Source organism: Pleurodeles waltl, chromosome 12 (assembly GCF_031143425.1).
Source record: "Pleurodeles waltl isolate 20211129_DDA chromosome 12, aPleWal1.hap1.20221129, whole genome shotgun sequence".
NCBI lineage: Eukaryota > Metazoa > Chordata > Amphibia > Caudata > Salamandridae > Pleurodeles > Pleurodeles waltl.
The window spans coordinates 640,102,899-640,129,366 of NC_090451.1; the positions used below are offsets into that span (position 1 = coordinate 640,102,899).

Here is a 26,468-nt window from a genome sequence, read left to right on the forward strand (position 1 = left end):
GGTTGTTTGTAAATTGTTTTGGCCGAAAATAGATTACAGGCTCCACCTGTAGGGGTGCCTATAAACACTCAATGGGTAGACATGGGGTTTGTCTTTATCCGTTTTCTTTGGTTCTTTCCAGGCAGTCACTGCAGAATCCTAATGAATTTTTACCATATTAGACAAAACAACATCAAAGTAGATAATAAACAGGCACTGGAAAAGCCATGGGACAATCGGGCCATATCCTGCATTGAGTGAGTGCTGGGTAGGAACAGTACTTACGAGGGGGTATCAACGAGGGGCTACTTAAAGCCCCTTGTGAATGAAATGCTATGGCTTTTAAGGACTTCATCCCAAGCCATAATTAAAACAAGCATTGGCAAAGCCAGTAGGTCTCACTTATACAAGAGCTATTGGCTTTGGCAATGTGTTTTGCCATGTTGTGTGGGGTGGTGTGCAGTGTCAGAGACGAGTGGGGTAGTACAGTGTTGTAGAGTGGATTTGTTGGAATGCTGTAGAGTTAGTTAGGAGGAGTAAAGTGTCGCAGAGTTGAGTAGAGGGAAGTAGAGGTCAGTGTGTGTCATGGAGTGTGGTAGAATAGGATGGAGTGGTTTGGAGCGGATTGAGGTAGTGGGGTGGATTGGGGTACAGTGGGAAGGACTGAGTGGTGTGGGGTGCAATGAAATGAGGTGAGGTGGACTGGAGTGGATTAGATTGGAATGGTATGGTTTAGACTGGAGTTGGGTGGATAGGATTAGAGGGGGTGGAGTAGGGTGGGATGGACTGGAGTGGGGTGAATTGAGGGTGGGGCAGATTGCACTGGGTGAGCTGGGTGGACTCAGTGGGGCAGGCTTGATGGACTGGAGTGAGGTGGACTGAACTGGGATGGGGTGGATTGGGATAGAGTGGGTGGATTGGAGTGAGTTGGGTAGATAGTGAGGTGGATGGACTGGGGTGGTATGAGTGGAGTGGGTGGATTGGGGTGGGGTGTGCTGGGTTGGAATGAATTGGAAAGTGGGGATTGCACTGAGCTGGGGTGGACGGATTGGTTTGGAGTGGGGCGGAATGAACTGGAATGGGGTGGGTGGATTGAAGTGGGCTGGATTGAAGTGGGCTGGATAGAAGTGGGGTGGGTTGGAGTGTGGTAGGCTGGATGGATTGGACTGGTGTAGTGGACTGAACCTGGATGGATTGGATTGGGGTAGAGTGGGGTGGATTGGAGTGGGTAGATTGGGGTGAAGTGGATTGAAATTGGATGGGGTGGATTAAAGTGGATTGTTCTGGAGTGGGGTGGACTGGATTGGAGTGAGGTAGAGTGAGGAGGATTGAGTAGCGGTGAACTTCATTGGAGTGGGGTGGATTGGACTGGAGTAGGGTGGATCAGACTGGGGTGGAATGGGTTGTCTTGGAGTAGGGTGGATCGGATTAGAGTTAGGTGGGTCAGATTGGAGTGTGGTGGATTGGACTGGAGTGTAGTGGACTGGACTGGACCGGATCGGGGTGGATTGGATTGGGGTGAGGCAGATTGGAGTGGGGTAGATTGGATTGGGCTGGATTGCTCTGGGTGGAGTGGATTGTAGTGGACTGAAGTGGGGTGGGGTGAGGCGGATTGGAGTGGAGTTGAGCAGATTGGATTGGAGTGGGGTGTTTGGAGTTGGAGGGGGCAGGGTGGAGTGCAGGAGGTTGTTTTGAGGCAAGTTGTTTTGGATTAAAGTGGGGCAGATTGAACTGGGGCAGGTTGAAATTGAATATTTTTTAACTGGAGCAGGTTGTTTTTGATTGGAGTGGGGCAGACTGTTTTGGACTGGAGTGGAGCAGATTGGAATGGGGCAGATTGTTTTGGAAAGGAATGGGGCAGAGTGGAGTGGAATGAAGTGGGTCAGACTGATTTGGATTGGAGTGGGGTGGATTGGAGTGGAGTGGGTGGACTGAATTGAAATGGGGTGGATTGGGTTGTGTGGGGCAGATTGGAACGGTGAGAGGTGGATTGGATGGGAGTGGGGTGAATAAATTGGGATCACGGGGTAAATTGGGATGAGAGTGGGGTAAATCGGGATGAGAGTGGGTCGATTGGATTGAGGCATGGTGAATTGGATTGGAGCGTATTATACTTTATTGGCGTGGGTGGATTTGAGTGGGACAGATTGTTTTGGATTGGAGTGGGGCAGACTGGAGTGAGGTGGACTGGAGTGGGCAGATTGTTTTGGATTGAAGTGCAGCAGATAGCAGTGGGCAGATTGTTTTGTATTAGGGTAGATTGTTTTGGACTGGAGTGGGGCACATTGGAGTGGAGTAGATGGGAGTGTGGCATATTATTTTGGATTGGGGTGGGGTAGATTGTTTTGAATTGTAGTGGGGCTGTTTGGAGTGGGCAGATTATTTTGGATTGAAGTGCAGCAGATCGCAGTGGGGCAGACTGTTTTGGAGCGGGCTGATAGTTTTGAATTAGAGTGGGAGAATTGGAGTAGGGCATATTACATTGGGGTGGGTTGGAGTGGACTGGTGAGTGGGGTGGATTGGAGTGGGATGGATTGGTGTGGGGTAAAAGTGGGGAGGATTGTAGTGCGCATATTAGAGTGGGGGAGGACTAGGGTTTACTGCACCGTTATGTGTTAAACCATCATTTCAGAAATTAGACATAATAAAGAAACAATGTTGCTTTGCAATATTTCGAACAAGATAATTGTTATCTTTTGAGAACAGCACCCACGAGCAAAAAAAAAAAAAAAAACATGAGTGGAAAATGAGAAAAGATGACTTGGCAAAATAAAAGTAAGTTAGCTATAAAAAATAAAACACTGCAATTCTGGTTGTCCTGCTTGGGACGTTTTTGCCAGTCACAAGCCTTCTGTTGCAGGGCACTAGAAGTTCAAAAGAACAAAATAGCACCTTGATCATGTTGAGAGCAGCGGTGGGCAGTAATTATTTCAGATCAATCAGTGCTTAGTCCCTGCTTCAGAGAGGAACGCAAAAGATGCTAGGCCTGTAGCGATAAATTACGAGGCTGTAAAGAAGATTGTCACACGAGCCAAAAATTGTAAGCAACAGGTGGGCTCCAATATCTTTACTGTACACAACAGTCTCACAAGTGAGACACATGCGCTAACGCATGCACTCCCAGGCTCCACCCTAACAAGCGAGATTCATGTGCTAGTGTATGCACTCGCAGGCTCGACTGTAAAAACTGGGAACTGCTAATGGATAAAGGAGGCCAACCCAAAGCTCACACTTCTGTTATGTATTTATGTGACATAAGATCTATAACACGCTACAGCTGTCAATAGTGGAGACTTAAAAGGATCTGTAGCGTGCGTACACGTACTTAAATAAATGCATACTTTCCCTTAAGGCAAAACTTGACTTAGGTTACTAGCAATATCTAGACACGGTTGAGTCTTGACAGACAGGAATGCGCCAGCAGACATGGCAACGGCATTATATGCCACGCTCCTTCTGTAGTATCCCTGGCTAGGTAGATATATCAGACAGAGGCTATCTTCGGGAGTGGTCACTACATTCCACTGGAGTGGTTGGGGGAGCAGTAACAGCAGGTACAGGTCCCATGGAGAGCCACGGGCACACGGTGGACGAGAAAGGCTTCAGCAGCCGAAACCTCTGGGTGACCAGACGTCCCGGATTTCCCCAGACTATCCCGGTTTTTAGAGGACTGTCCTGGTGTCTTTGTTCTTGTTACATAAATGTCCTGGTTTTGGGGGCAAAGGTCATGTCAACCTGTGAAGCTTTTGTTAATTTGAAATAAATGTCTCGGTTTTTTTGGACAAAGATCAGGTCAACCTGCGAATCAGAAGTGAAAGGTATGTTCTCCTTTCACATGCACCTCTACAGTCTTAAATACTTCTGCTGCCTGCTTGTGTTCGTACTCCCTCTGTGTGTGCATATATTATATATATAACGTGAGCCTAAAGGCTTTAGTCCTACCTTTCTGTCTAATTTATCCCATTTTTTTTTTTTCCCTTTTCAAAATCTGGTCACTCTAGGCTAGGGTGTCTCGTAATGAGCCGGTTTAGCGGTCTCCATGTTGATCAATACGGGCCCTTTTCCCAAGCCACTGATAAATACGGCCCAAGTAGGGCCATGGCGAAGGACCCCACAATCGGTGGGGAGCGGCTGCTATGCAAAGAGATGAAAGTGAAAGAAGCCTCAACATTAATCTGAGGAGAGGACTGGAATATTCTCTGGCCGTGCCTCGTCGCGGCGCGCCAGGTGCTCATCTCGGCTGACGCACGAGGAGCGCTCACCCCCAGTCCCCTCCGCGCGCGACCTCGTATTTTTAATCAAAGATATCCGCGCGCAGCTGGCCGGAGGCAGCAGAGGTCTGGCCACGCGGCGCACATAACTCTCCGGGGCGACGCTGTGGCGGGGCCAGGGGTGCTCTACCTGCAGCGCGGGTCCTCCTTAAAGCGGAGATAGTTAGTCCAGCCTTTTTTACTGCATACAGCTCATCCTGCTATTCCGCACAGGACTGACGGACCAATAACTCGAGGTGAGGGAAAAGTCACTTTTAATCAGAATTTCTCCTCCTGGAAATCTTCACATAATTTATAACATCGAATTCCTCCAACCGTGTACACCATTCCGGACACTTTTATTATGATTCTGCTCTTCTACCAAACTATTCTTTACGTATGTGTGCCTAAAGGCAAAATAACACTGTTTCTTAAGAAATCCAAGTAGAGTCGGATCACGAACCGCAGGAAAACGGACCCGCTCGGAAGCAGCAGTGAGAAATGGAACAGAACCCTTTATCTGAGCCAAGCCCGTCCGCTGCGCGGCTGCATAAGTCAGAGAAGAAAAATAACTAAATGGGAAAACACACCCTGGACAACTTAGACTGAGAGGGAGACCCGTTCTGACGAAATTCAAAAATGAAGAACATTCTTTCCTTCGAAAAATCAGAGGAAATTCGGAAAAAACAATACGGTAAAGCAGAGCGAGTAATCGAGAGGACCCAGGGACTAGGAATGAGTAGCGATACAGGGGCATGAGGGCAGAGATCCAAGGCTGTAGATGAGCGCGAGAGAGGCACCAAGTTATAGGCACATGAAAAAAGTTAGCCATAGGTCTCAAAGATCTCAGATCCTGCTCACGGCATCAAAACCATGAACTGGCCACCAGGCAATGAAACTACTACTTAACCTGGCCCACTTTCCAATAGTCGTTCCTTTCCTCTCATGAAAAGGAATGAGGAAGTGTAGATTCAGTCTTACTTGAATACCAAAGTTTTATCTTCTAATTCTAATCCGATTTGGAAAAAGTAAATACATGCAAATAATAATACCGTTAGAAAATACATTTCCCTAGCACAATTCCTTCCAGATCACACGCTGGTATTGATACTGAAGTTTATGAATATCAATGATCCCATGATGGAGGACCTATCTTCCATTAACATCACATTTGAAATACCAGGTTTACTGTTAAAACTGCATCACATCAGCTTTCATTTCCCCCCAATGCAGAAATTCAGGAGGCAAACGTGTCTTTGCTGGCTCTAACTTTAAAGTGACTACAGGTCAACTGTGTGCATCAATGTAATCTCATCCGCTGCTTCCCTGGTGGAATGAGGGTTTTTATGTACTTGATGTGGGGGCTGCATCTGCCCCATTTCAGATGTAAGCCCCGATCGGATTCTTCGATTGGACTGTCACCTACAGATACCTCAAGCATATTCGAAAGCCACTGCAGGAGTACCACCAGAAGACACATAACAATGCACTGAAGAGCTCATTCCTAGGGCTTTTTTTTTTTTTTTTTAACTTCCATGGTTTTAGAAGGGGTAGTAGAACATATTTGACCCACGATTTCTGATTGCCTGTTAGGAAAAGCACACAGGAGCTTGAAAAACACTTGATTGCCTCGAATCCTGAGGGAAAGAGGTACACTGGTGTAGTGCAATATACATATAGGCTTCAGCAACAACAATATCAGCATCAGAAAGATTTACAGGTTGGAAGAAAATAACGAAGGGAATAATATGCCACAGGGCAGCAAGGGTCGGATGAAGCAAGGAGCATGAAAGGTAAATAAAGTATACGGAGCGATGATTACAGATAGAAACACAAGAAAAGAGTGGGATAGACCAAGTTAAAGAAGAAAAGGAGCAGAGAAAACGTGTTAGGGGAGAACATTTCTAGAGAAGCACACTGTTCTGACCTGCACTCAACATTACCTGCGCAGAATCTATGACAGCGACAATCATATTCAGCAGCTCACCACTTCTCAGGGTTTCATCTGGAAACTGCACAAATGGAGAAAAAAACAATTAATCCTGCAAATACTATTCACTGAAGATGACTAACGAAGATGGGTGAATGTCTGCGTATGGACTACAGAAGGGTCTGTGAAACAAACTTCCTCGATGGATTGATAAAATCTAATTTTGAAATGATCTCTTTCTAAAGCATCTCGGGCAAAGCAGTTCTCCAATTAACTGGCTATTACTTTGAATAAAAATGAAGCTTTGTAGAAAGTGGAAGCAGCTGCACCTCTTGCTGGAGCAATGTGAGATGCCCCGTAATCAAAATCAGGCATCCTGAAGCACATCAAAAGGTCTTTATTAATTAAAATAAACAAATGAGAAATCATTTAACCCGAGTAACCTCTCTGCATCTAGGACAAAAGTTATCTTTGTGTTGGAGAAGGAGGGTAAGGCCAATGTGGACTGAAAGGACTGTGGCTTACAACCACCTAATCGACAACTTGACAGTGTCTTCCTAGCATCCCTCTGATCCTGTTGAACTCTTGCTGAATGCTTACCATGCTAACATGTTAAAAAAAAAAAAAAAAAGATGATTGAGTACCATTTTGAGCACTCATCTTTGAAATGTAGAGAATTTCGAACTGCAGTCAAGTTTATACTTGCATCATCAGCCTCATAGTATATCTTCTACAAAGCAATTTCCAATGCAGGGTAAAAAGACAGTGGTGCAAGCACGCTAAATGGTTTCTGAATTTCGCGCCTATATCAAAAATATGTAAGTCAAGAGAACATCTTCTATGAACGGCTTGAAACCTTGACTGATCTCATCTACACATTTAAAAACCCTGCCTTACTAACGCCGTCTTATTTTGTCCTAGCAGACTACAAGGTGGTGTGAAAAGAGAAATTTAAAGATGGCAGTGGTGCACAAGAGGCTTTGTGGAATATCAATCAGAGGGTAGACACTGCAGAGGCAGCAACTGCTGACAACCATCAAAACTAACCAAACCACCAGACAACATCTGCACGTGAAAGCACAACAAACGCAAGTGGCAAATGACGACTTTTCTCAGGCCTTTTTGAAAATATTTGAGTTGATAAGCTCCCCCCACCCCTCTTTACTACATCTGACATAAGTGACATCATTTGGAAGCCTGCACATTTTTACCAGACATAGGAGGCAAGCCAGTAGATAGGTTACACTTTACTCGAATTGTTTTCTCAAACTAACACAGCACAAATTATTTTAGAGTGTGTAGTTTAGTTCCACTGCTTCCTGAGAAGCCACTGCAAACTTTGCAGCTTTCGGAATGTAATCATCACTTATTTCTGCAAATTCAAGTAGAGTATCCATACGTCATCTGATAAAAGATGATAACATTTAGTGTATTCAGGTGCAAAATGAAATTTCGTAGTTTTACGGTGTTCTCATAACTAAGTAAACTGTCAAAATAGTTTTGCGTTGCTGACAGCTGACTTGGGGGACAATGTCTTTTTACTCACACAGTCGCCATGTGAAATACTACTAAGACCCTAAAACAGGGGTCCATGCCTTCCCTAGGAGGTGTGCACTGGACACAGTAGAATGTGCTTTGTGTTTGGTACTGGCTAACAGTGTGAGGGTTTGCCTGGAGGTCCAGTGGTAGTAAAATGTAAATTGTCCAGCAGGTTATCTTTACCCACACCTGTCATGACAAGCCACAGTGATCTTTCCAGGGGTTCTTTCTCGGAACCTGTAAATGTACAGATGGATGGAAAACCTCTTCCAGTTTAACTCGTTTTCCTACAACTACCCTGAAACACACACGTCCGCTTTTCCTGTGTTTTTTTCTGGCCTTCCACTGGCAACCAGGGAAACTGTAATCACCTTCATGGTTGAATCTATATAACAAAAAACTAGACTAGTTTTGTAACATGATGGAAAGCCCAGAAAAGAAAGGGGCAAATGCTCAAGATAACCCCATTTTGAGTGCAGAAATAATTTGAATAAACTTCATCTTTAACTTTGTCCCTAGCTCTCATCCAGTGCCACAAAAGGCTAGAAAATCTGTGTTGCGTCAGACCTCTAGAAAGTGTGTGTAAGAAAATGCCTCCTTGGCATGGTTACCCCCTGACTTTTTGCCTTTGCTGATGCTAAGTTTTGATTTGAAAGTGTGCTGAGGCCCAGCACCAGTGTTCTTTCCCTAACCTGTACTTTTGTTTCCACAATTGGCACACCCTGGCATCCAGGTAAGTCCCTTGTAACTGGTACCCCTGGTACCAAGGGCCCTGATGCCAGGGAAGGTCTCTAAGGGCTGCAGCATATCTTATGCCACCCTGGGGACCCCTCACTCAGCACAGACACACTGCTTGTCAGCTTGTGTGTGCTGGTGAGGACAAAACGAGTAAGTCGACATGGCACTCCCCTCAGGGTGCCATGCCAGCCTCTCACTGCCTATGCAGTATAGATAAGTCACCCCTCTAGCAGGCCTTACAGCCCTAAGGCAGGGTGCACTATACCATAGGTGAGGGCATAAGTGCATGAGCTCTATGCCCCTACAGTGTCTAAGCAAAACCTTAGACATTGTAAGTGCAGGGTAGCCATAAGAGTATATGGTCTGGGAGTCTGTCATGCACGAACTCCACAGCACCATAATGGCTACACTGAAAACTGGGAAGTTTGGTATCAAACTTCTCAGCACAATAAATGCACACTGATGCCAGTGTACATTTTATTGTAACATACACCCCAGAGGGCACCTTAGAGGTGCCCCCTGAAACCTTAACCGACTATCCGTGTAGGCTGACTAGTTCTAGCAGCCTGCCACACACCAGACATGTTGCTGGCCACATGGGGAGAGTGCCTTTGTCACTCTGTGGCTAGTAACAAAGCCTGTACTGGGTGGAGGTGCTTCAAACCTCCCCCTGCAGGAACTGTAACACCTGGCGGTGAGCCTCAAAGGCTCACCCCCTTTGTTACAGCACCACAGGGCACTCCAGCTAGTGGAGTTGCCCGCCCCCTCCGGCCACGGCCCCACTTTTGGCAGCAAGGCCGGAGGAGATAATGAGAAAAACAAGGAGGAGTCACTGGCCAGTCAGGACAGCCCCTAAGGCAACCTGAGCTGAGGTGACTCTGACTTTTAGAAATCCTCCATCTTGCAGATGGAGGATTCCCCCAATAGGGATAGGAATGTGACCCTCTCCCCTTGGGAGGAGGCACAAAAAGGGTGTACCCACCCTCAGGGCTAGTAGCCATTGGCTACTACCCCCCCCCCAGACCTAAACACGCCCTTAAATTTAGTATTTAAGGGCTCCCCAGAACCTAGGAACTCAGATTCCTGAATCCTAAGAAGAAGAGGACTGCTAAGCTGAAAAACCCTGCAGAGAAGACGGAGATACCAACTGCTTTGGCCCCAGCTCTACCGGCCTGTCTCCCCCTTCTAAAGACACTGCTCCAGCGACGCTTTCCCCAGGGACCAACGACCTCTGAATCCTCAGAGGACTGCCCTGCTCTAGAAGGACCAAGAACTCCCGAGGACAGCGGCTCTGTTCACCCAAGACTGCAACTTTGTAACAAAGGAGCAACTTTGAAACAACATGTGTTTCCCGCCGGAAGCATGAGACTTGCTACTCTGCACCCGACGCCCCCCCGGCTCGACTTGTGGAGAACAACCACGTCAGGGAGGACTCCCAGGCGACTGCGAGACCGTGCAGTAGCCAGAGTTGCCCCCACAGCGACGCCTGCTGAGGGAATCCCGAGGCTCCCCCTGACCGCGACTGCCTGCTTTCCAGATCCCGACGCCTGGTAAAGACTCTGCACCCGCAGCCCCCAGGACCTGAAAGATCGGAACTCCAGTGCAGGAGTGACCCCCAGGAGGCCCTCTCCCTTGCCCAGGTGGTGGCTACCCCGAGGAGCCCCCCCACCCCCCTTGCCTGCATCGCTGAAGAGACCCCTTGGTCTCCCATTAAAACCTACTGGCCTGGAATTGTCTTTGAGTGTGTGTTCCTCATTTATTGCTTGTGTATGTACAACAAATGCTTAACACTACTCCTTTGATAAGCCTACTGCTCGACCACACTACCACAAAATAGAACTTTAGTATTATCTCTTTTTGCCGCTATCTTACCTCTAAGGGGAACCCTTGGACTCTGTGCATACTATTCCTTACTTTGAAATAGTGCATACAGAGCCAACTTCCTACAGTGTGTCCACAAGCAAGCAGGACCCTTCACCAGGGTCCTGCTTTTTCTACCATCCTTTAAAGCCTGAGGGCCAGTCAAAGTTCCTGGAAGAACACTAGCCACGACCACCTACTTGCTAGGTGGAGATGAACTGCTCAAAAAAGAGCAGAGCAGGGTCCAGATCAAGTGGTCCAAATCGGGCCTACCTGCCTGAAAGCCACTGTGGAGGTCGCTACCAGAAGTGAGAGCCCAAGAGCCACGAGGATTTTGCAGTCAGGTTGTCCAAAAACATACTACAAGTAACATGTGTAATGAGAAGCTGGGGACAGGAAAAATAATGAATTTACCTCTTCTAAATGAATTAGAGCAGTAGGCTTCGTTGCTTCAAAAGATATAGGCCATCCCTTCAGTGACGGGAGTTAGTTGTAGGTATATGTTTGAGCATTTCTTTCAGTTACAATCTGCCACAGAGAGGAAGGTTCTCTTGTAGGACCCAAACAACTCCCAGCTATTCCTTCTCTTGTTAGTCTTGAAACTCTAACAGGGATCAGTCACATTTGATGCTCTCAGATTCTGCATAACAAAAGTAAGGTGAAGAGTCCCTAGCGTAGTGGGGAAGGTCAAATGAGATGATGGGGGACGGCGTGACGGGGCGTTTTACCTTCTGAGGCATGCTCCATGAGAAGAAGCCAGACTGATTACATACAATACTCTCTTGAATGAGGATTCTGGTTTGGCAGAATGGTTATCTTTTCCCTTGTGCGATCAGTGAATCCCACTGTGTCGTGATTATTATGTGTGACTTTGATTTCTACTTTCCCAGAGCTGCAGTCTCTTTCTGTTTTCCTATTCACTGAATTGTTTTATTTTTCAACCTATTCTTCGTTATTTCCAAATAGTACATACTTTCTGGACATTGGACTATTCATCATCATGACTGGGTATTCCCCATGGTTCCTCCCACTCATGCTTTGAATGATAGTACATAAACCTCATAGGACTTGCTTTCCTTTACTTGAGGATTTTTGATAGTTTAGGGCACCACAGGTACATGCAAGCAGTATCCACAATCTAGGTTAGAATAGTCCTCACAAAGTCCTTTGGCCACATTGCACTCAGGCATGGTACTGGGCTTTCTCATTCTTCTTTGTCTCACAGATGCACAATGAAAATATTACAGTTTCCATTAGAGGATTGAACAACTCATCAGCAACAAACCATGCAGTTAGGACAGCTTGAATAACTGTCTTTTAAAAATGTTGACTAGGGCTGACGAAGGACTGCCTAATGCTCCGTGTCTGGTGACAAATCCAACTAAAATGGTGCATGTTAAGAGTCGGGATACATAAACGATGGAGGGAGTTTTGGTAACAACAAGCTCTAGTCACTGTTGAAAACAGCCCTAGTGTAATTTACTGGAGAAATTCCAGCCCGACACAAGGGAATATTAAACTAACCTTTTATTATACCAAGTGCGGGAGAAACCATGACAACCAAAAGGAGACATCATAAAAGAGGCCATCAAACACCTGTAGTAAACAGTGAGTGCACAACATTAACAAAAGCTTTTCATTCGGAGCTGGACATTAAACTCAGGTATTAAGACTTGAAGGGGACAGAGTCGTGGTGAAGTCTGAAAACTCCACATAAGAGGAGGGCGACAGGTTTCCAGTGGGTTTCTACAGAACGTCTGCATAAGGCCATGAAGGTCTTTAAGTGTGTATTGTAGGCTTCTGAGGAAGAACCTTGATGGAGGGCAATGGGAAAAATACAGCAGAAGCCCTTAATGGAGACCTGTCTGCTGTAGAAATAATCATGCCAGGCAACAGCAGGACCAGCCTAAATTTCGAAAGAGCAATTTAAGGGCCCAGTGTCGTCAAAGAAGATTCTGTATGAGATATTACACCACCACAGAGTGCAGTATGTGCGACAGGTCTTGAGCCTTGGTGGGAATTTACCTCTGTGTAAATGGAAGGCGTCAGGTAACAGAGAAGCCGAACATCATCTTCTTGGCAGGCTTTCATGTCCATCATCAGGCAGGTATGGAGATCACCCAGTTGCGTGGCTTGTGCAAAGGACTCATACAGGTTCATTTTTCCTGCTGCTGCTTTACTGAAAGGAAACACAAATTCAAACACTGACTACCTCTGGCACACCGGGAACAAGCAATGATGCAGAACACTCTCAATTTCTGCAGCACCATTCCTTGGGCTTCACTGAATTCAAACTATCACTCCCCACTCTGCAGTCTTGCAATCACAAAAAATGCCACTCCATTATCCGTCTTTCCCTTTTTGGCAATAAGAAATCCCTCATTTTCTAGCACTGGATGAATTCTCTTAAGAGTTCCACTAATGACATTCACTCGGCCTTCCATTTTTGTTGTTGCTCTAGCAACCATATGCATGCCAATACCGCATCCCGTGCGCCACTGCCTCTGGTCTATAACCATTTGCAGTCTCACACTCATCCAATCCCTGAGCACCTCGTTTTACTCCTCTGTCATACCTCCTGCGTAAAGTGCCACTCTTTTCTAGAGTAGATCAACATCTTAAACTGCGGTACCATGGTTCTATTACCACGCAGGTTGATCATCTCGTCTCTTGCCTTTTGCACACTCACTCACTCGAATCGCCATATAACGCGGGCACCGGCTCGCCTACCACAGTGCGATGTGCAGCGCCACCATGAGACTGGACAGGGTAACTTATCTAGCTCCTGACAGGTCACTCACTAAGCCCGCCACTGCCTGAATGTATTGCCACTACTTTCGACCTGACATGGCTTCAGCACCCCTAACATTGGAGCTACTACACCCAGGAATCACAAACTGATCGTATAGGTTCAGTACAACAAACGACCAGTGCAGAGCAACCGAGGGTGATGTTTATGCATGATATGAAGGCGGCCAAGCAAGTGGGACAGCTTTAGTCCCATCTGTCAGGCAGGATCAAAAGCACCCCAAAGATGACAGAATACAACCTGAAATCGTCCAAGGGAAGAGCACGGGAGCGCTCACTGGCTCTGTGCCTGGGACCTGCTTCACGGGACCGGAGACTGTTCCAATCTTGAGTGCATGCAAACAACGTAGCGGGAGCGGCTGCCAAGAATTAATATCAGGCAGCGCTTTTAATTAAGGAAGCAAAGATGCAGAGAGGAAGATTGGAGGAGGGAAGGGTCATGCGCCTGACACACACACACAATAAAAGATAATGAATTGGCAGGAGCAGTGCCGTTTAATCTCATTAGTAGGGGATAAACCTTTAACAGAAGGTTAAATCTTCTCCGAGATGAGACAGAAATCACTTCCCCTCTAGAGAGTTCATGCGATTGTGGTCGATTTCTGTAACAGAAGCTCTGCGGTTTTAATTCAGGCTTCAGCGTCCCTCACTGGTGCGTCAGCTCGTCTTTACAAAAAAACAGTTTTTTCTTCCCTGCCTGGTTGCAGCACAGCCGCAGTGAAGGCCAAACAAAAGTGCAGACTACATCTGGCGAGCGGTGCTGCCTTTTCTGCGGTCCAGCAGATAGTGAGGATTCCCTCTGGTGTGTCCCAGGTCCTCAGATGGATACCCGAGCCAGTTTCTCTACGTGCGTCACCGCCACAGGTGGCAAGACTGAGCAGTGGGGGTAGTGGGTTTGGAACTTCGACTCTGGCAAGTAGAGTAGGACCGGTAAAACTGATCAAGGACACAAAAAAGAAGGTCCTAGCATCTTTTGCGCCCGAAGTATGAACCTAATATTCTTAGTGCTTATGGAGTTATGAGCTACAATTCAAATACATGGATGCCTATGGACAATGTTACCAAGGGGCAGATTTGTGAATTTTCAAATATCCTCGGAACCTTTTCTGTGTCACTATTAGAATGACAGTTTATGGAGCCTAGACAGTTTGTTAAAATCTTATTTATTTCTGGTCTTTTTCATATTTTCTCGGCATCCCGTGGTGCGGTATGTGGAGAGTGATGGGGGCAGGTCTTAAGTGTTAGTCGGATCTTACGTTACTTAAAATCTATTAAAAAAAAAGTCCTTTGTAGTCATTGATAGAGCAAAAATTAAACTCCATATCATAATGAAGTGAAATTTCACATTGACATCTGGTGCAACATCTAGGGAGGCTTACTCGGGCACTGCAAGGTCATCCTTCTCATATATACATCTACAAACTTGTGCCTCAGCAGTATGGGCTGTTACAGGGCCTGTCTCAATACGTGTTAGTTTTAGGTTTCAATCTTTTCTTGTAAATATAAAATAAGAAAATCCCCAATTTCCCACTTTTCCCCAACCACTCCCCAAGGTTCTCATCAAGCTCTGTAGTTGTTCATTCTAATAGCCCGCTGCTCTGCATTAGTCTAACTCAGTTTAATGCATGTTTGACAATTTCATGGAGGTTCTTCACCATGTTGGAGAGTCGCTAGGGACGATTTAGGTTTCCCCTCTATGTTCTTAGACAGGTAACTTGTCCATGGTCTTTGGCAAAGAACTAGAGTGGTGGGACCACTGAAAACTAAATTCCTTATAGTTATTTGCTAGGTTGTGAGATGTTTTTTTCCATACCCAATGCCTGCCTAAGCCTGCATTACCATTCAATTTCTGCTGCATGATCAGGGCGCCCCCACTTCTCTAAATAATGTTAAGTATATCTCTCAAAACTGTGTACTAAAAAGTGTTATGCTTGGGACAGAACCACAGCATATGGGACAGGCTTCCCGTCCCTCTGCATTCTTTCCAGCATCCCATTGACAAGTGTATGCTGAAAGTACAGAGTCACGTCGCCGTGTAATGCCATCTAGAGTATTTTCACATGGGCTTCTCTATTGTTGGTGCTGTGTTCCTCTTTGAGCGGTGACCGTAAGAAAGGTCAATTGTTGGTCACTCAGTGAAAAAATACATCCCCCCTCCAATGTTTTCCGGAAATTACACCAACATCTGCAGGACTTGTTTTATGCTACGAGTGTCTGTAAATCTTAAAGCTTCAGATTTCATCATGTTTACTTTGAAACTCAACCTTTTATTAAAACAGTTTATTTGTAATAAGGGTGGCAAACATCTGTCTGGGTTAGACAGGAAAGTGAGCGCATCATCAGTGAAAAAGTAAGTTTAAAATGGTCTGTGGGATAGTGATTCCACATAAAATGCAAGCAGAAGGAGAGAGCGAGCCATACTTGGAAGGACCCCTCTGCACACAGATTTTCTCAGTTGTCCTGTTATATGTGCAAGTTTCAATATTTTCATCTTTAATATTTTACCAGGTATTGTGACGATGGCGTGGGGAATAATTACACCATGTTGATCTATGAAAGATCCAACATTGGAGAAAGTGCATTTAGATCATAAGGAACATGGAAAGGTGGCATCCACTTGATCTATCGGTCACTCTGGAGTCAATTGGGGGTCCTCTAATATCTTTCCCTTGAAATCTTTGTGTGATCCTCAATCCACACAAGTCCACAGGCCCGCTGTACCGTGTGTACTGTCCATGAAGATAGCTGTCCTTTAAGAAGCTCCACTTCATCAGTCTTATTCCCCTATATGGACTACTGCATAATGTTTAAATTTACCACCCAGACCCTGTTCAGCTCTAAATAAATCCTCTTGTAGCCTTTGTTTTCATTATGTTTAATTCCCCTCAGATCTGAGTAGCTTATCTCACTCAAACACAGCAACTTGCCCGACTCTTGATGAATAAAACTGCCACTGAAAAAAAGTGCGTTATCTGTTTATGTTGATCCCTATGTGCTGATAATGCAAAAGTGACTGCAGTTTAAGTATCAATCCAAGTTTGATTCACAAATCTTTATGTTTATCTGCAGACCTATGATGCTTAGTTTGTGGATTCATCTAGAGTATTTAGAATATCATCCAGGTTAATAGGAGGAAGTACAGTGGATCATTCACTTAACTTTTTTGCATTAAGTCATAGCTATTGATTTTCAGAAAAGATACCACACAAGTAAAACGCAATAAGGCTGGATAAGTCACTCTATAAAAGAGATTGTTAGAAAGCAGGCGATAAGAGGTTCAAAATATATTGAAATTAATAGGAGTACTGCAGTGCGTAAAGTTAGGTACGAGAAAAGAGTTGACGTGTGGGATGCTCGACATAATAAACTAAAGATGGAAGTACCAGTCAATCAAGATTTCTAAAGTGCAGCGAATTACCCGTGAGGGTTTCAAGGCACTGGAGTTGCTAGTTGGTTTGTGGTGCTCTGTTTATTCGAATAGCCAGGTCTTGAGTCCTTTCCTAAATTTTCGGAGCGATGAGTCTGTCCTAAGGTGCAGGGGAAGGTCATTCTGCCAGGATAGAAAAGGAGCATCCTCCGCTGTTGCCTCGGCGGATCCAGGGGTATCTGCGAGGATGAGGAAGGCGGATCACAGGTGCCTGGTTGGTTGGTGGCAGGTCATAAGTGAAGACAGAAGTTCAAGTGAACAGACAACCGTAAAAATTGTGAGGGAACCATGATGATGTAAGGACAATTTCATTTTGAAGAATATATTTCTAGAGGTAAGCTTTAACAAGCAGTGTGAGTCTTTTTATCCCTCCTGAAATGCCTTCAGCAACATTTCTTTTTGCACTGCTATGGGTAGTCCACTTGTGTCGTTCAAAGGGAGTTCTAGTTTGACTGACAGTTTGTTATCGTCACTCTTGCTAACAATTCTATGGTGCAGACAGTGGTGGGCTGTCTGCAAACTTCAAAACTGGCCATAATGTTCCACGTAGCTTTAGTGGTCACCACATCTAGCAATTGTGGATTTTGCAAATTGCCTGTTGCCCAGCTTATTTATTGAAATACTGAAGACGGAGCAATATAGCTGATGATTTCAGGTGATATTTTATTCTACTAGATATTTATTACTTGCCATGAAAAAAACATGTTTTCAATTGTAACATTACGTTCACTATCGCCAAAATCAGTTTTGCAAAGTTTGCTTGGTGATCAAAATCCCCTACGAAGAATACAGTAGATCAACTTTACTAGAGCTGGATTTGGTCCACCAGTGGATTCTTTTCCAAACTTGTATCTATATTTACTCCATTTGCGGGATAATAAATAAAGCTAGGCCTCAAGTTGATTGGTGCTACAGAGGTGTATCTAGTATGCTCTTAATGTGTTCATGTAAAGTTGCACATTTCGGTATGTGCATAGATGTTGGTGATTTCATAAATACTGGACTGCATTGATTGTTTTCTTATACATTTAAGGAGCATGTAAGTTTTAGGAACCTTTTGGGGAGGTCATGAATGTATCTTTCATCTTTGTTGTCAAGATTAAATTGAGATTTAAAATCCTGAAAAGTGATGGTATTTAATGGTGAAATGCATTATATGTGCCCCAGTTCCAGTACAGATGTTGAAGAGTTTTCTCAAGTTCACTACTAAACCATATAAATTTGCAGCGCCAATCTAGTTCAGGTGACCGATACACTTGTGCAACTTCTTTAGTTTTATTTTACTGGAGATGAGGACGATTGGGTTGTGTCCCACTTTGAGGTTGTTAGTGGGTCACTGTATGGTCAATAGGAAAGGGTCAGTAAGAAAGTCCTCAGGTATGATCAATAGTACACGCTTCAAGTCAGCCAAGTTGTTTACCAAAGGAAGCTTGAGTTCATCAATACACATTCTGGTCCTAGTAAATACTAGAGTTTGGGAAATTAAAACGGTTTGCTTTTGAAAGTTTAATTTTTCCAATTGCTTTCTTGGAGTCAATCCCATCCTACAAAAATGCACTAAGAGTACCATACTGCTGCCTTAGTGTCACATAAGGAAATTTATTAAGGTGAATTAATTTCTCTGGTAGACCGCAATTAAAGTGCGTTCAAGAAATAAAGCCATACAACCTACTGAAAGCCCTCGCTGCATCAAGGATGATGTATACCATTATCTTTCCCATGTTCAGAAAGTGATATAACATTTGCTAGAAGTCTTGCATTGATTTATGAAGATCTACACATGACAAAAACAAATTTAATCAGGGTGTGTAAAGGTTGATAAGATTAGTTCTGGTCGGGTGGCATGGATATTGGCCAGAACTGATCAGCGAGATTGGACACTAGAATTTAGTTTCATGAGGAGCTTTACTCTGTTACTGGATCACAGGACATAGGGCATCTGTAAGCAAGCCCATCTGCCTTTGCAAATTGATACAGTGACTATAAAGGGAGAGAGCTTTTGTATCCGTGTTTCGTTGAGTGCCCAAAATAATTTTGTTGGGAGCCCAAACAATCAAGGTGCTTCTTAATTTTGAAGTTTTTTATACTGTTGAAAATGTTTGTCTATGTAATTGTGATGCTCAGGCTGTGGGAGGTTGACTGTTATAGGTGCTGCATGGATAATTCCACATAAGAAGCTTTCCAAATCGTCCTTAGAAGATTTTCCAAACTACATCAGGTGGGATGTATTCTACTACTTTAATGGCAAAGAAGTTAGGAGTGAATTACTTAAGTTGCTGCACACTTATTTGGTATGTGCTTAACTGGTAATATACAAGCATTTGCTAAATACATTTTCTTATGTGCTATTTGTACATTTCCCAAGTGGGGAGGCCCTAATTTCCAGACAGCGTCCAAAGCAGGACAAAAGGGGAGGCTACATGAAATGGTCTGCATCAGTGATGGGGTCAGATGCTGTAATTATGGGTATCTTCTTGGTTGAGAGATTCGAATGCAGTGCGGTCAAAAGGCAACAAACATGTTGCAGTCAGTCCATTGTCCTCTAGCTCGACTGAGAACAGCCTAGTTGGAGCTGAATGGCAATTCATTTAACTCACCTAGACAAACTGCAGAGATCTGCACAGGGAAACTAAATAATGATACGTCCACAAGGAAACATGGAAGGGAATGATCAAAGTCTGTTACATTTACATGTCCTTGGGAGCACCATTCATACATTGTATTGTATTGTAATACATACACGAGCACAGCATGTTTTTCACAAGTGCTACATATCACTAATTATAGCATACATCAAGGTTGAAACGAAAGGACCCAAGTACGAGGGACCAATCTCTCTAGTGCTACAAGTTAAAAGGTGTGGGCCCCACACACATCTCCCCCAAATGCCGCCAATCCCCCCATAGTTTAGTAGGGGCTCAGTCTTTTGTCCTCACCTTGCTTTCAAATAGTACAGCAAGTGGTAGCCAATCTTTGGCTGCTTCTGATAGAGCTCAGACAAGAGATCTAGCAGTAACGAAAAGCCACTGTTATCTTCCTGCATCTGAATCAAGTTCCTAGAAAAGGGCAATAGAAGAAAATTTATCAGATAGTTCTCACCAATGGAATTAGCACTAACAGAACATTTTTGAGTGTTTTGACAAAGGCATCTTTTAGCAGTATTCGATTCATATGTATATCTATGTTCACAGCAGGATGCATTCCGGCTTCGTCCTGTCTTCATCATAAACGAAGCCTGCCTGAAGTCAATAGATACCATCCACTACAATGTGCATGGTCTTTTGGATTAAAAAATATGGCAAACACGTGTAGGCTAAACTTACCTAAATATTAAGTAAAGAGGCTTCCCCACAGACTCCTCAAGGGATCTGCAAAAAAAAAAAAAAAAGTTTCGATATCCAAGTCAGAAGCCCAGTACCTGCCTTCCACAACACAAGGAAGCATTTTCAGAAATAATTTATAATCCTGCAGGTGTCCTTCATGATAAACACTCAGATGAGGCTTATAAAGAGCTCCAAATGGGTTGTCTGCTTTTCATACGATTATTTCCGTACCTTAACTTGTCATAACAGTTATCTGCTCCCACTCTATGATCCACCCCCACACACACCCCAACCAACCCCGTCCAGAAAGAGAAGGGAATGTGGCAGGTTGTGGACAACCTCAGTAAGAGTGTGGTGGGGGCGCAGAGGTGGAGGGGCCTAGCGCTGGGGTCGTAAAGCGTTTCTGCACTCATTCCATGATGTGCGGTTGAGTGAAAAGTTTCAGTGGTTGAAAGCATGAGATTTCCCATCTAACGAGGTAGCCAGAGGCTTCCATCGTCACAGGAACTTCTTTTCAGAGTGAGATATATTGTACCATGACGCGAGTATAGCATAATTTGTTGAACCATGGGGCGCAAGGGTGTGAAGCCCTCTTTTTCCAGTGTACAGCAATGGCTGCTTGCTTGGCCGCCCGCCACACGCCTTTTCAAGGCCCAATCAGCTGAGGTCATACCTTCCACAGTATCAAGTCTTTGTCCCAGAATTAGGAATTTCAGGCTCAGCCAAGACAGGGTGCCCAAGGGTTCCCACTATGTCTTCCCACAAGGTTTATTCCCCCAAATGTGTGTATGCTCCAAGTTCCTGTTCGCTGTGGCCAGCATGTATTGAGGACAGAGGGGAACATGCACACAAGGGATACAGGTTTTAAATACCATTGGTACAGGTGTTTGTAGGCTAACTCTTTGTGGTACGCTACTGCGAGTCTTCAGGATTTCCAGCCCTAGACTATCGCATTGTTTGTGAGAGATTATATTCTCAACGCCCCAGTCCTATTTATGCTGGCTGGTTTACTATTCTGGATAATTTGCTATGTTCTACACAGGAGATGCTTGGAGCCAGAGAAGCTACAAACTAGCTTTTCAAAGTGCGTGAAGGGTATGGTGGCAACCACTGCATTGAGCTGAAAGAGTACCAAGTGTCGCACTGGAGTGGGTCACTTTAGAAACAGGATCCTTATTTAGATTGTTCAAAGGGCTTTATAATGCCTTTCTGAAAGGCCGCACACTTTTATTAGCTCCCCTGTCTCCCACTCCCGGTGGGATGCAGCTGCTGGAATGAAATCAGGGTTGTGGGTAACAGGAGAGTTGAGGAAGGAGGACGTTGTGAGCCCCCTCCATAATGCTACTTGGCACCAGGTCTTAAGGACAGTAGAGAGTTAGATTTTCTGGGCCTGTATTAATACACAACCCAGAGCATGTTCCAGAGGGGCTGGACCGCTACGGCCTGTTGCACGTGTAGTGATTTATCACTGTCCCTCACCATCTATTCTGATATGCATCACAGGTGTCACATGGGTCTTATGCTCACTGTGTCACTGAAACCAAGCTGCACCCGACTGAGTGTCCCAACTAAAGCGACACCAGGCCAGTCGGTATGTGTCAAATTCTCCAAGTGTCTCGTAGTGCTGAAGCCTAGGTATCTAAATGAGGTGTCTTTCCATTGGGTGGGATGACGTGTTAGAGCCATGGTATCACCGAGGGCAGTATTGTGACTTTCCATATTTGTGATTTTTGGTTACTGACCTTGAACCTCAATACCGATTTGAATGGTCAAGTAGGCTTGCTATCGCTGGGAGGAATGTAAGGGATCGGACAAGATGAAGAGAAACTCCGCTACAAAGAGATAGCATTGTGTTATTCCTTCTCAAGCGAAATGTCTGCCGCCCACTTTGAGACCCTGAAAGTGTAAACAGGGGCCTGACACCGAGAGCAAAGAGAAACTGGGGAGGGGCCCACACACCGCTAAGTACTCCTAAGTAGTGGAAAGAAGCAAAAATAATTACCCTTAATAGTGAATGATGCTGGGGGAGCTTTGTGTAGGACGTCACCTTTTGAGTATTTTGGAGACTGGCAGAATGCCATCATTAAGGGTCTGATAAACTCAACACAATGCCTTTTTCGATCTTAACACAGAACTATCCAATGGTATACTAAGATGTACAGCTCGTTTGAAAAACAGAGCAGTTGCCTTCATCTTCTGGGCAACAATCCAAAGAAGTAAGGCGCAAACACATACACACCACAAAAATGAACTTATCTATACAATCACAAGAATACAAACCACTTACTCTTCGGTAATCTCTTCTGGTAATACCTCCCCTCGAAAATGAGCTTTAAATAACTCCTGGAGACAGGAAGCAAGAACAGACAGCTGCTCCGAATCAAAGTCCTCCTGGGAAACAGATAAAGGAAGAAGGGGTGAAAGGAATGGAGGGGACATAATGGACAGTGAGGGAGGAAGGAGGACACGATGAAGCAATGACCAGAAACAAAACCAGGGGAACAAAAAAGGAGAGGGAAATGAGTAGACAGGGACAAAACGTAATTCTCTCACAATATAGGGTTTACAGCTGTAAGTGCTCTCTGCTGATACGCCTAACCTTTATGTCCCCCGTGTAAGTTATTAACATGGAAAACCAATACATAAACAGCTGAAAGATTCAATGATGCACAATGCAAACGCTACAGTACCCTGCTCACCCCAAACCACTTTCGCACAAAGTATTAGTGTACCTCCAGGATCTGTTCCACAATTTCCTGCATGACTTCACACTGTGCCTCGGTATCACTGCATCAGAAAAATATAGGTAAGGCCACATATACATAACCAACTGTGAATAAGACTGGGTAAGAAAATGAAAAGGTAAGGTGAAGCACACCATTGTAATACAAGAATGTGGTAAAAGAAGAGAGCAGAAAGGGCAGGGGAGAAGATCTGTGAAGCAACAAAATATGAGAACATGAAGAGAACCTGGAAAAGGGAAGCATTAAAGAGAAGTATCAATGAAAAAAAGGGAAGAAGAGCATGGAAAAAAGAAAACGCAGCCAAGAAAAGGCGAAAAATAACACGGAGGGACAATGACTACTAGCACAGTGTACCCACAAGACGGTAGGTATCGTGTACCACGGTAATCAAGAGCGCCAGGGAAGAGGGAAAGCATGCAGGAGAGGGGAAGGAGCAGAAATTAGAGAAGTAGAGAGCTAAAAAACTGTGTCATTGAGGTGAAGGAGTAGGAAGAGAAACGGAACAAATATGGAAATAGTGGGACAGCTAAATGATGAGAGGCACTGAGGGGGAGTAAAGGGGGGCCAGAATCATCAGTGATAGAGGATCACACACACAGGGAGTGGAGTGTTGTGCAGGTAAAGCAATATTACACACCTTCCTTTCTGGAGGGAAATCACTTTATCTTTCAAAGACTCGTCTAACTGGTCCAAATAAGGTGTAATATCAATTGGCTCCTCAATGATTGTCTCTTTGATTGGGTGGAATCGAAATTCTCTCTTCTTACCTAAGAAGAAATCACATATTTTTTAGCCAAATGAAGATAAGATACTTACTTATAACTTTTGTTCTCCAGCACGGGTATCTGTCGTAGGTTCGCATGCTTGAAATATTCCCGGTTTTCAAGCTCTGAATCCAGGGTAGTTTAAAAGAGGCAATCAGCACTGTTAAAATAGCTGCAGGCCTAAGAACAATGTTTCTTTAGTTGCACATTATTCAAAAACAGCCAAATGTTAACCAATCAGGTGAATGCTCCAGCACTCTCACTAAAACTAACAGACCATCATTGCACAGGTTTTCAACCATGTGACCTCCCCTATACCACGTGTAGCCTGCTTCAGTGTCAGAGCAGAACTTATGTTGGCCGGGAGAAGCCGCAGAGAGACTGCAATTGAGCCTTCTTTTGAGAGAGAGAGAGAGGAGAGAGGAGAGAGAAAGAGAGATAATTAATCTCTCCTAGGATGTCTGAAGACCTGATCAGTGACTCTAATGTCTTAATATTTCACAGAAAAAATCTGCATGTGTGGTAGAGTTCAGAAAAAAGGAACGGATGCAGCACCGCTCTTGAAAGGTGGAAGTTTGATAGCACTTTGAGTATAAACTTTGCATTTGTTTGCAAGACTACAACCGCTTTTGAGAACTGTCTTTTTGATCATCATGGCTTTCAATTCACACTTCCCCTTCTTAAGTGTTCAAACCTAGAAGTAACTCTGTACTTCAAGAAAGTAACTTTAAGTCTGTTTTGTTCATTTGTTCAAATGGAGAGGCTATACGACTGCCCAAAATTGTGTTTAGCTCCCAAGGAAAAGATGGAAATCACAGTGGTGGGAAAGGAACGGAACAAACTTTTCATAAACTGCATGATCACTCATTGAGAAAAAATGACTCTTCTTGTGAGGCCATGTACCTTCAGATAGCCGCCGTATGCACCATCATCGAGGGGTGCTGGAGGTGGATTTGGCCAAATATGGCAGGTACAGTAGAATATGGTTGGTCCATACTGATAGTGGATGCAGAGCTACTGCAGAAGGAACTGCCAAGTGTTTCCAAACTTAGACGACAGGCTGATGAAAATTTTTAACAGCAAAAGAAACAAGTCTCATGGAGCCTGCATGGAGCTCTTCCATCACTTGTGAATGACTCTAAACAAGGTGATGTCCTCTCTACCACGGACCACTACCCTAGTCTTCCCAGGAGCATTTCTTGACAACTCAAGGAAAAGGCATTTCCTTCCCAAGAGTGGGTAGCGGAACTGATCTAGCCACAACGATTTTCAGTTGCAATTCAGTTTCACTGAGATAGTGACTGATGATTTAATTCAGAGATTATAGACTACAATGAGCAATAGAAGAGACAATAATAACATAACCCCAACAAAGCCCCGGCTACTGGTTCCCAACAATAAAAAAGTCCAAGCTGTGTCTGTGGAGCTCTAGTGTATGTATCAGAGGGGTAAGGGACGCAGTCTACGTTGTTACGAGTTTCAGTGTGTGTATATTTGTGAAGTATTACTACCATTGGGATATGTGGCTATTTATTCAGTCTGGGTTAGGGTTTGCCACCACAAGTTGAAGTATGGGCACTTCGTCTAGAGGTCTAGGTTATGCAGGTGGAGTTTCCCCATAAGGGCATTCCGCTCCCTTGATATAGGTGTTTTGCGAAGGACCATGAATTCTTCATGGCGAAGAGCAGAACTTTCACAGTTCCCCCACTTTCGCAATTCCTCCTGCCAGTTCGATGTCCACGGTGGTGTTGCTGACTTCCATCTCCTACTTATTTGTCTTTTTGCCAGTAGCATCGCTAACTTCATAAACCTCTCCTCCACTTTAGTCCCTAGTGGTCTGGTCAGCAAGCCTAGTGTATACTGTGTTGCATTATCCCTGACCGTCAAACCAGTGATTTCACTAAGTATGTGAGTTATTTTGTCCCAGTGTGTTGTCAAACGAGCAGGACCACAGCAAATGTAAGATGTCGGCTCCCTCTTCCTGACAGCGGGGCTATACCTTATTAATATGGTGGGGAGTGAAGTACGCCCAATGTAGTATTGTAAATTGGATAAATCTGAATTTAGCATTGTGGGAAACCTTGCATGGGTATTTAAGCATTGCTTCCCAATCGTCATCAGTGAACTGACAATCCATATCTACCTCCCATTTTGTTTGTGTTGAATGTAAAGGGGTCGTCGGGTGTGTTCCAAGGCCTTTGTAAGTCCAGCACACCAAGTGACAGCCTTCCCCCATTAAGTCCCAGGCTTTAATGTGTCAAGGGTTCCTGACTGTCTGGGGCCAAGTATCTACGTATGAACCTGAGGATATTGGCGTGGGTTAGGAAAAGTGTGCTGGGAAGATTATGACTGGTGATGAAGTAAGTCCTCATGTGACATTGGTATAACGTCAGCAAAGAGGTCTCCCACCGTTGTAATCCCTTCTTGTTTCCAGGGTGCTAAGCTACGTTTCGTTAGTGTACCCAATTGAGTGGGTAGGCTTCGTAGTGGGACGTTAGGGGAATATGGCGTCGGAGTAGCAGTATAGTATTTTGCCTGTTTCGAAAAAGTGAATGCGAGATGCAATAAGAGTGGTTCTGAAGGTGGCAACGTTGTAAGAGTAGAGAAGACCGTGTAGGCATCCCTGTTCTAGTTGGGGCTTTGTGAAATCAATCTCAAATAAATTAAGTCCGGCTAACCAGTATGAGAGCCACTGCAGCTGAGCTGCCAGAGAGTAAGCCCGAAAATCTGGTGCACCCATACCTCCTCGACCTGGAGGGAGTTGTAATTTTGCGATGCTGACTCTGAGAAGACCTTGACCACATATAAGACTTCCCAGGATGGTGTTCAGGTAGCGGAATGTAGACACAGGCACCAGAAGATTTACAAAATAATAGAGGAGCCGAGGCAACATCACCTTCTTGGCAAGGGCCACTCTACCAGCCACTGATATTGGGAGGGTGTTCCAAAATGTTACCTGTGATTTGAGTGCTGTTATAGTGCGCATTCAATTTCCCTCCATAACATAGGGGCTATTGCCACATACCTGTATGCCTAAATACTGGAAGGTATCTCGGGCCACTTGGATGGGCGTGTCTCCAAAGTGTATCATAGCCTCTTCTTAAGT

General features: G+C 44.7%; 1 protein-coding gene across 1 annotated transcript in view; it reads right to left on the minus strand.

Annotated features, from left to right (window-relative positions):
• The window catches only part of INTS3 (integrator complex subunit 3), a 383,756-nt gene that overhangs the window by 135,110 nt on the left and 222,178 nt on the right, over positions 1-26,468 (minus strand). The window contains exons 16-22 of the mRNA XM_069218194.1: positions 23,236-23,365; positions 22,587-22,641; positions 22,142-22,245; positions 19,855-19,899; positions 19,468-19,587; positions 12,322-12,475; positions 6,173-6,241 (exon numbers count right to left, since the gene is read on the minus strand). Of these exons, the coding sequence (XP_069074295.1) occupies positions 6,173-6,241; positions 12,322-12,475; positions 19,468-19,587; positions 19,855-19,899; positions 22,142-22,245; positions 22,587-22,641; positions 23,236-23,365 (677 nt within the window). The remainder of the gene's footprint in view (positions 1-6,172; positions 6,242-12,321; positions 12,476-19,467; positions 19,588-19,854; positions 19,900-22,141; positions 22,246-22,586; positions 22,642-23,235; positions 23,366-26,468) is intronic.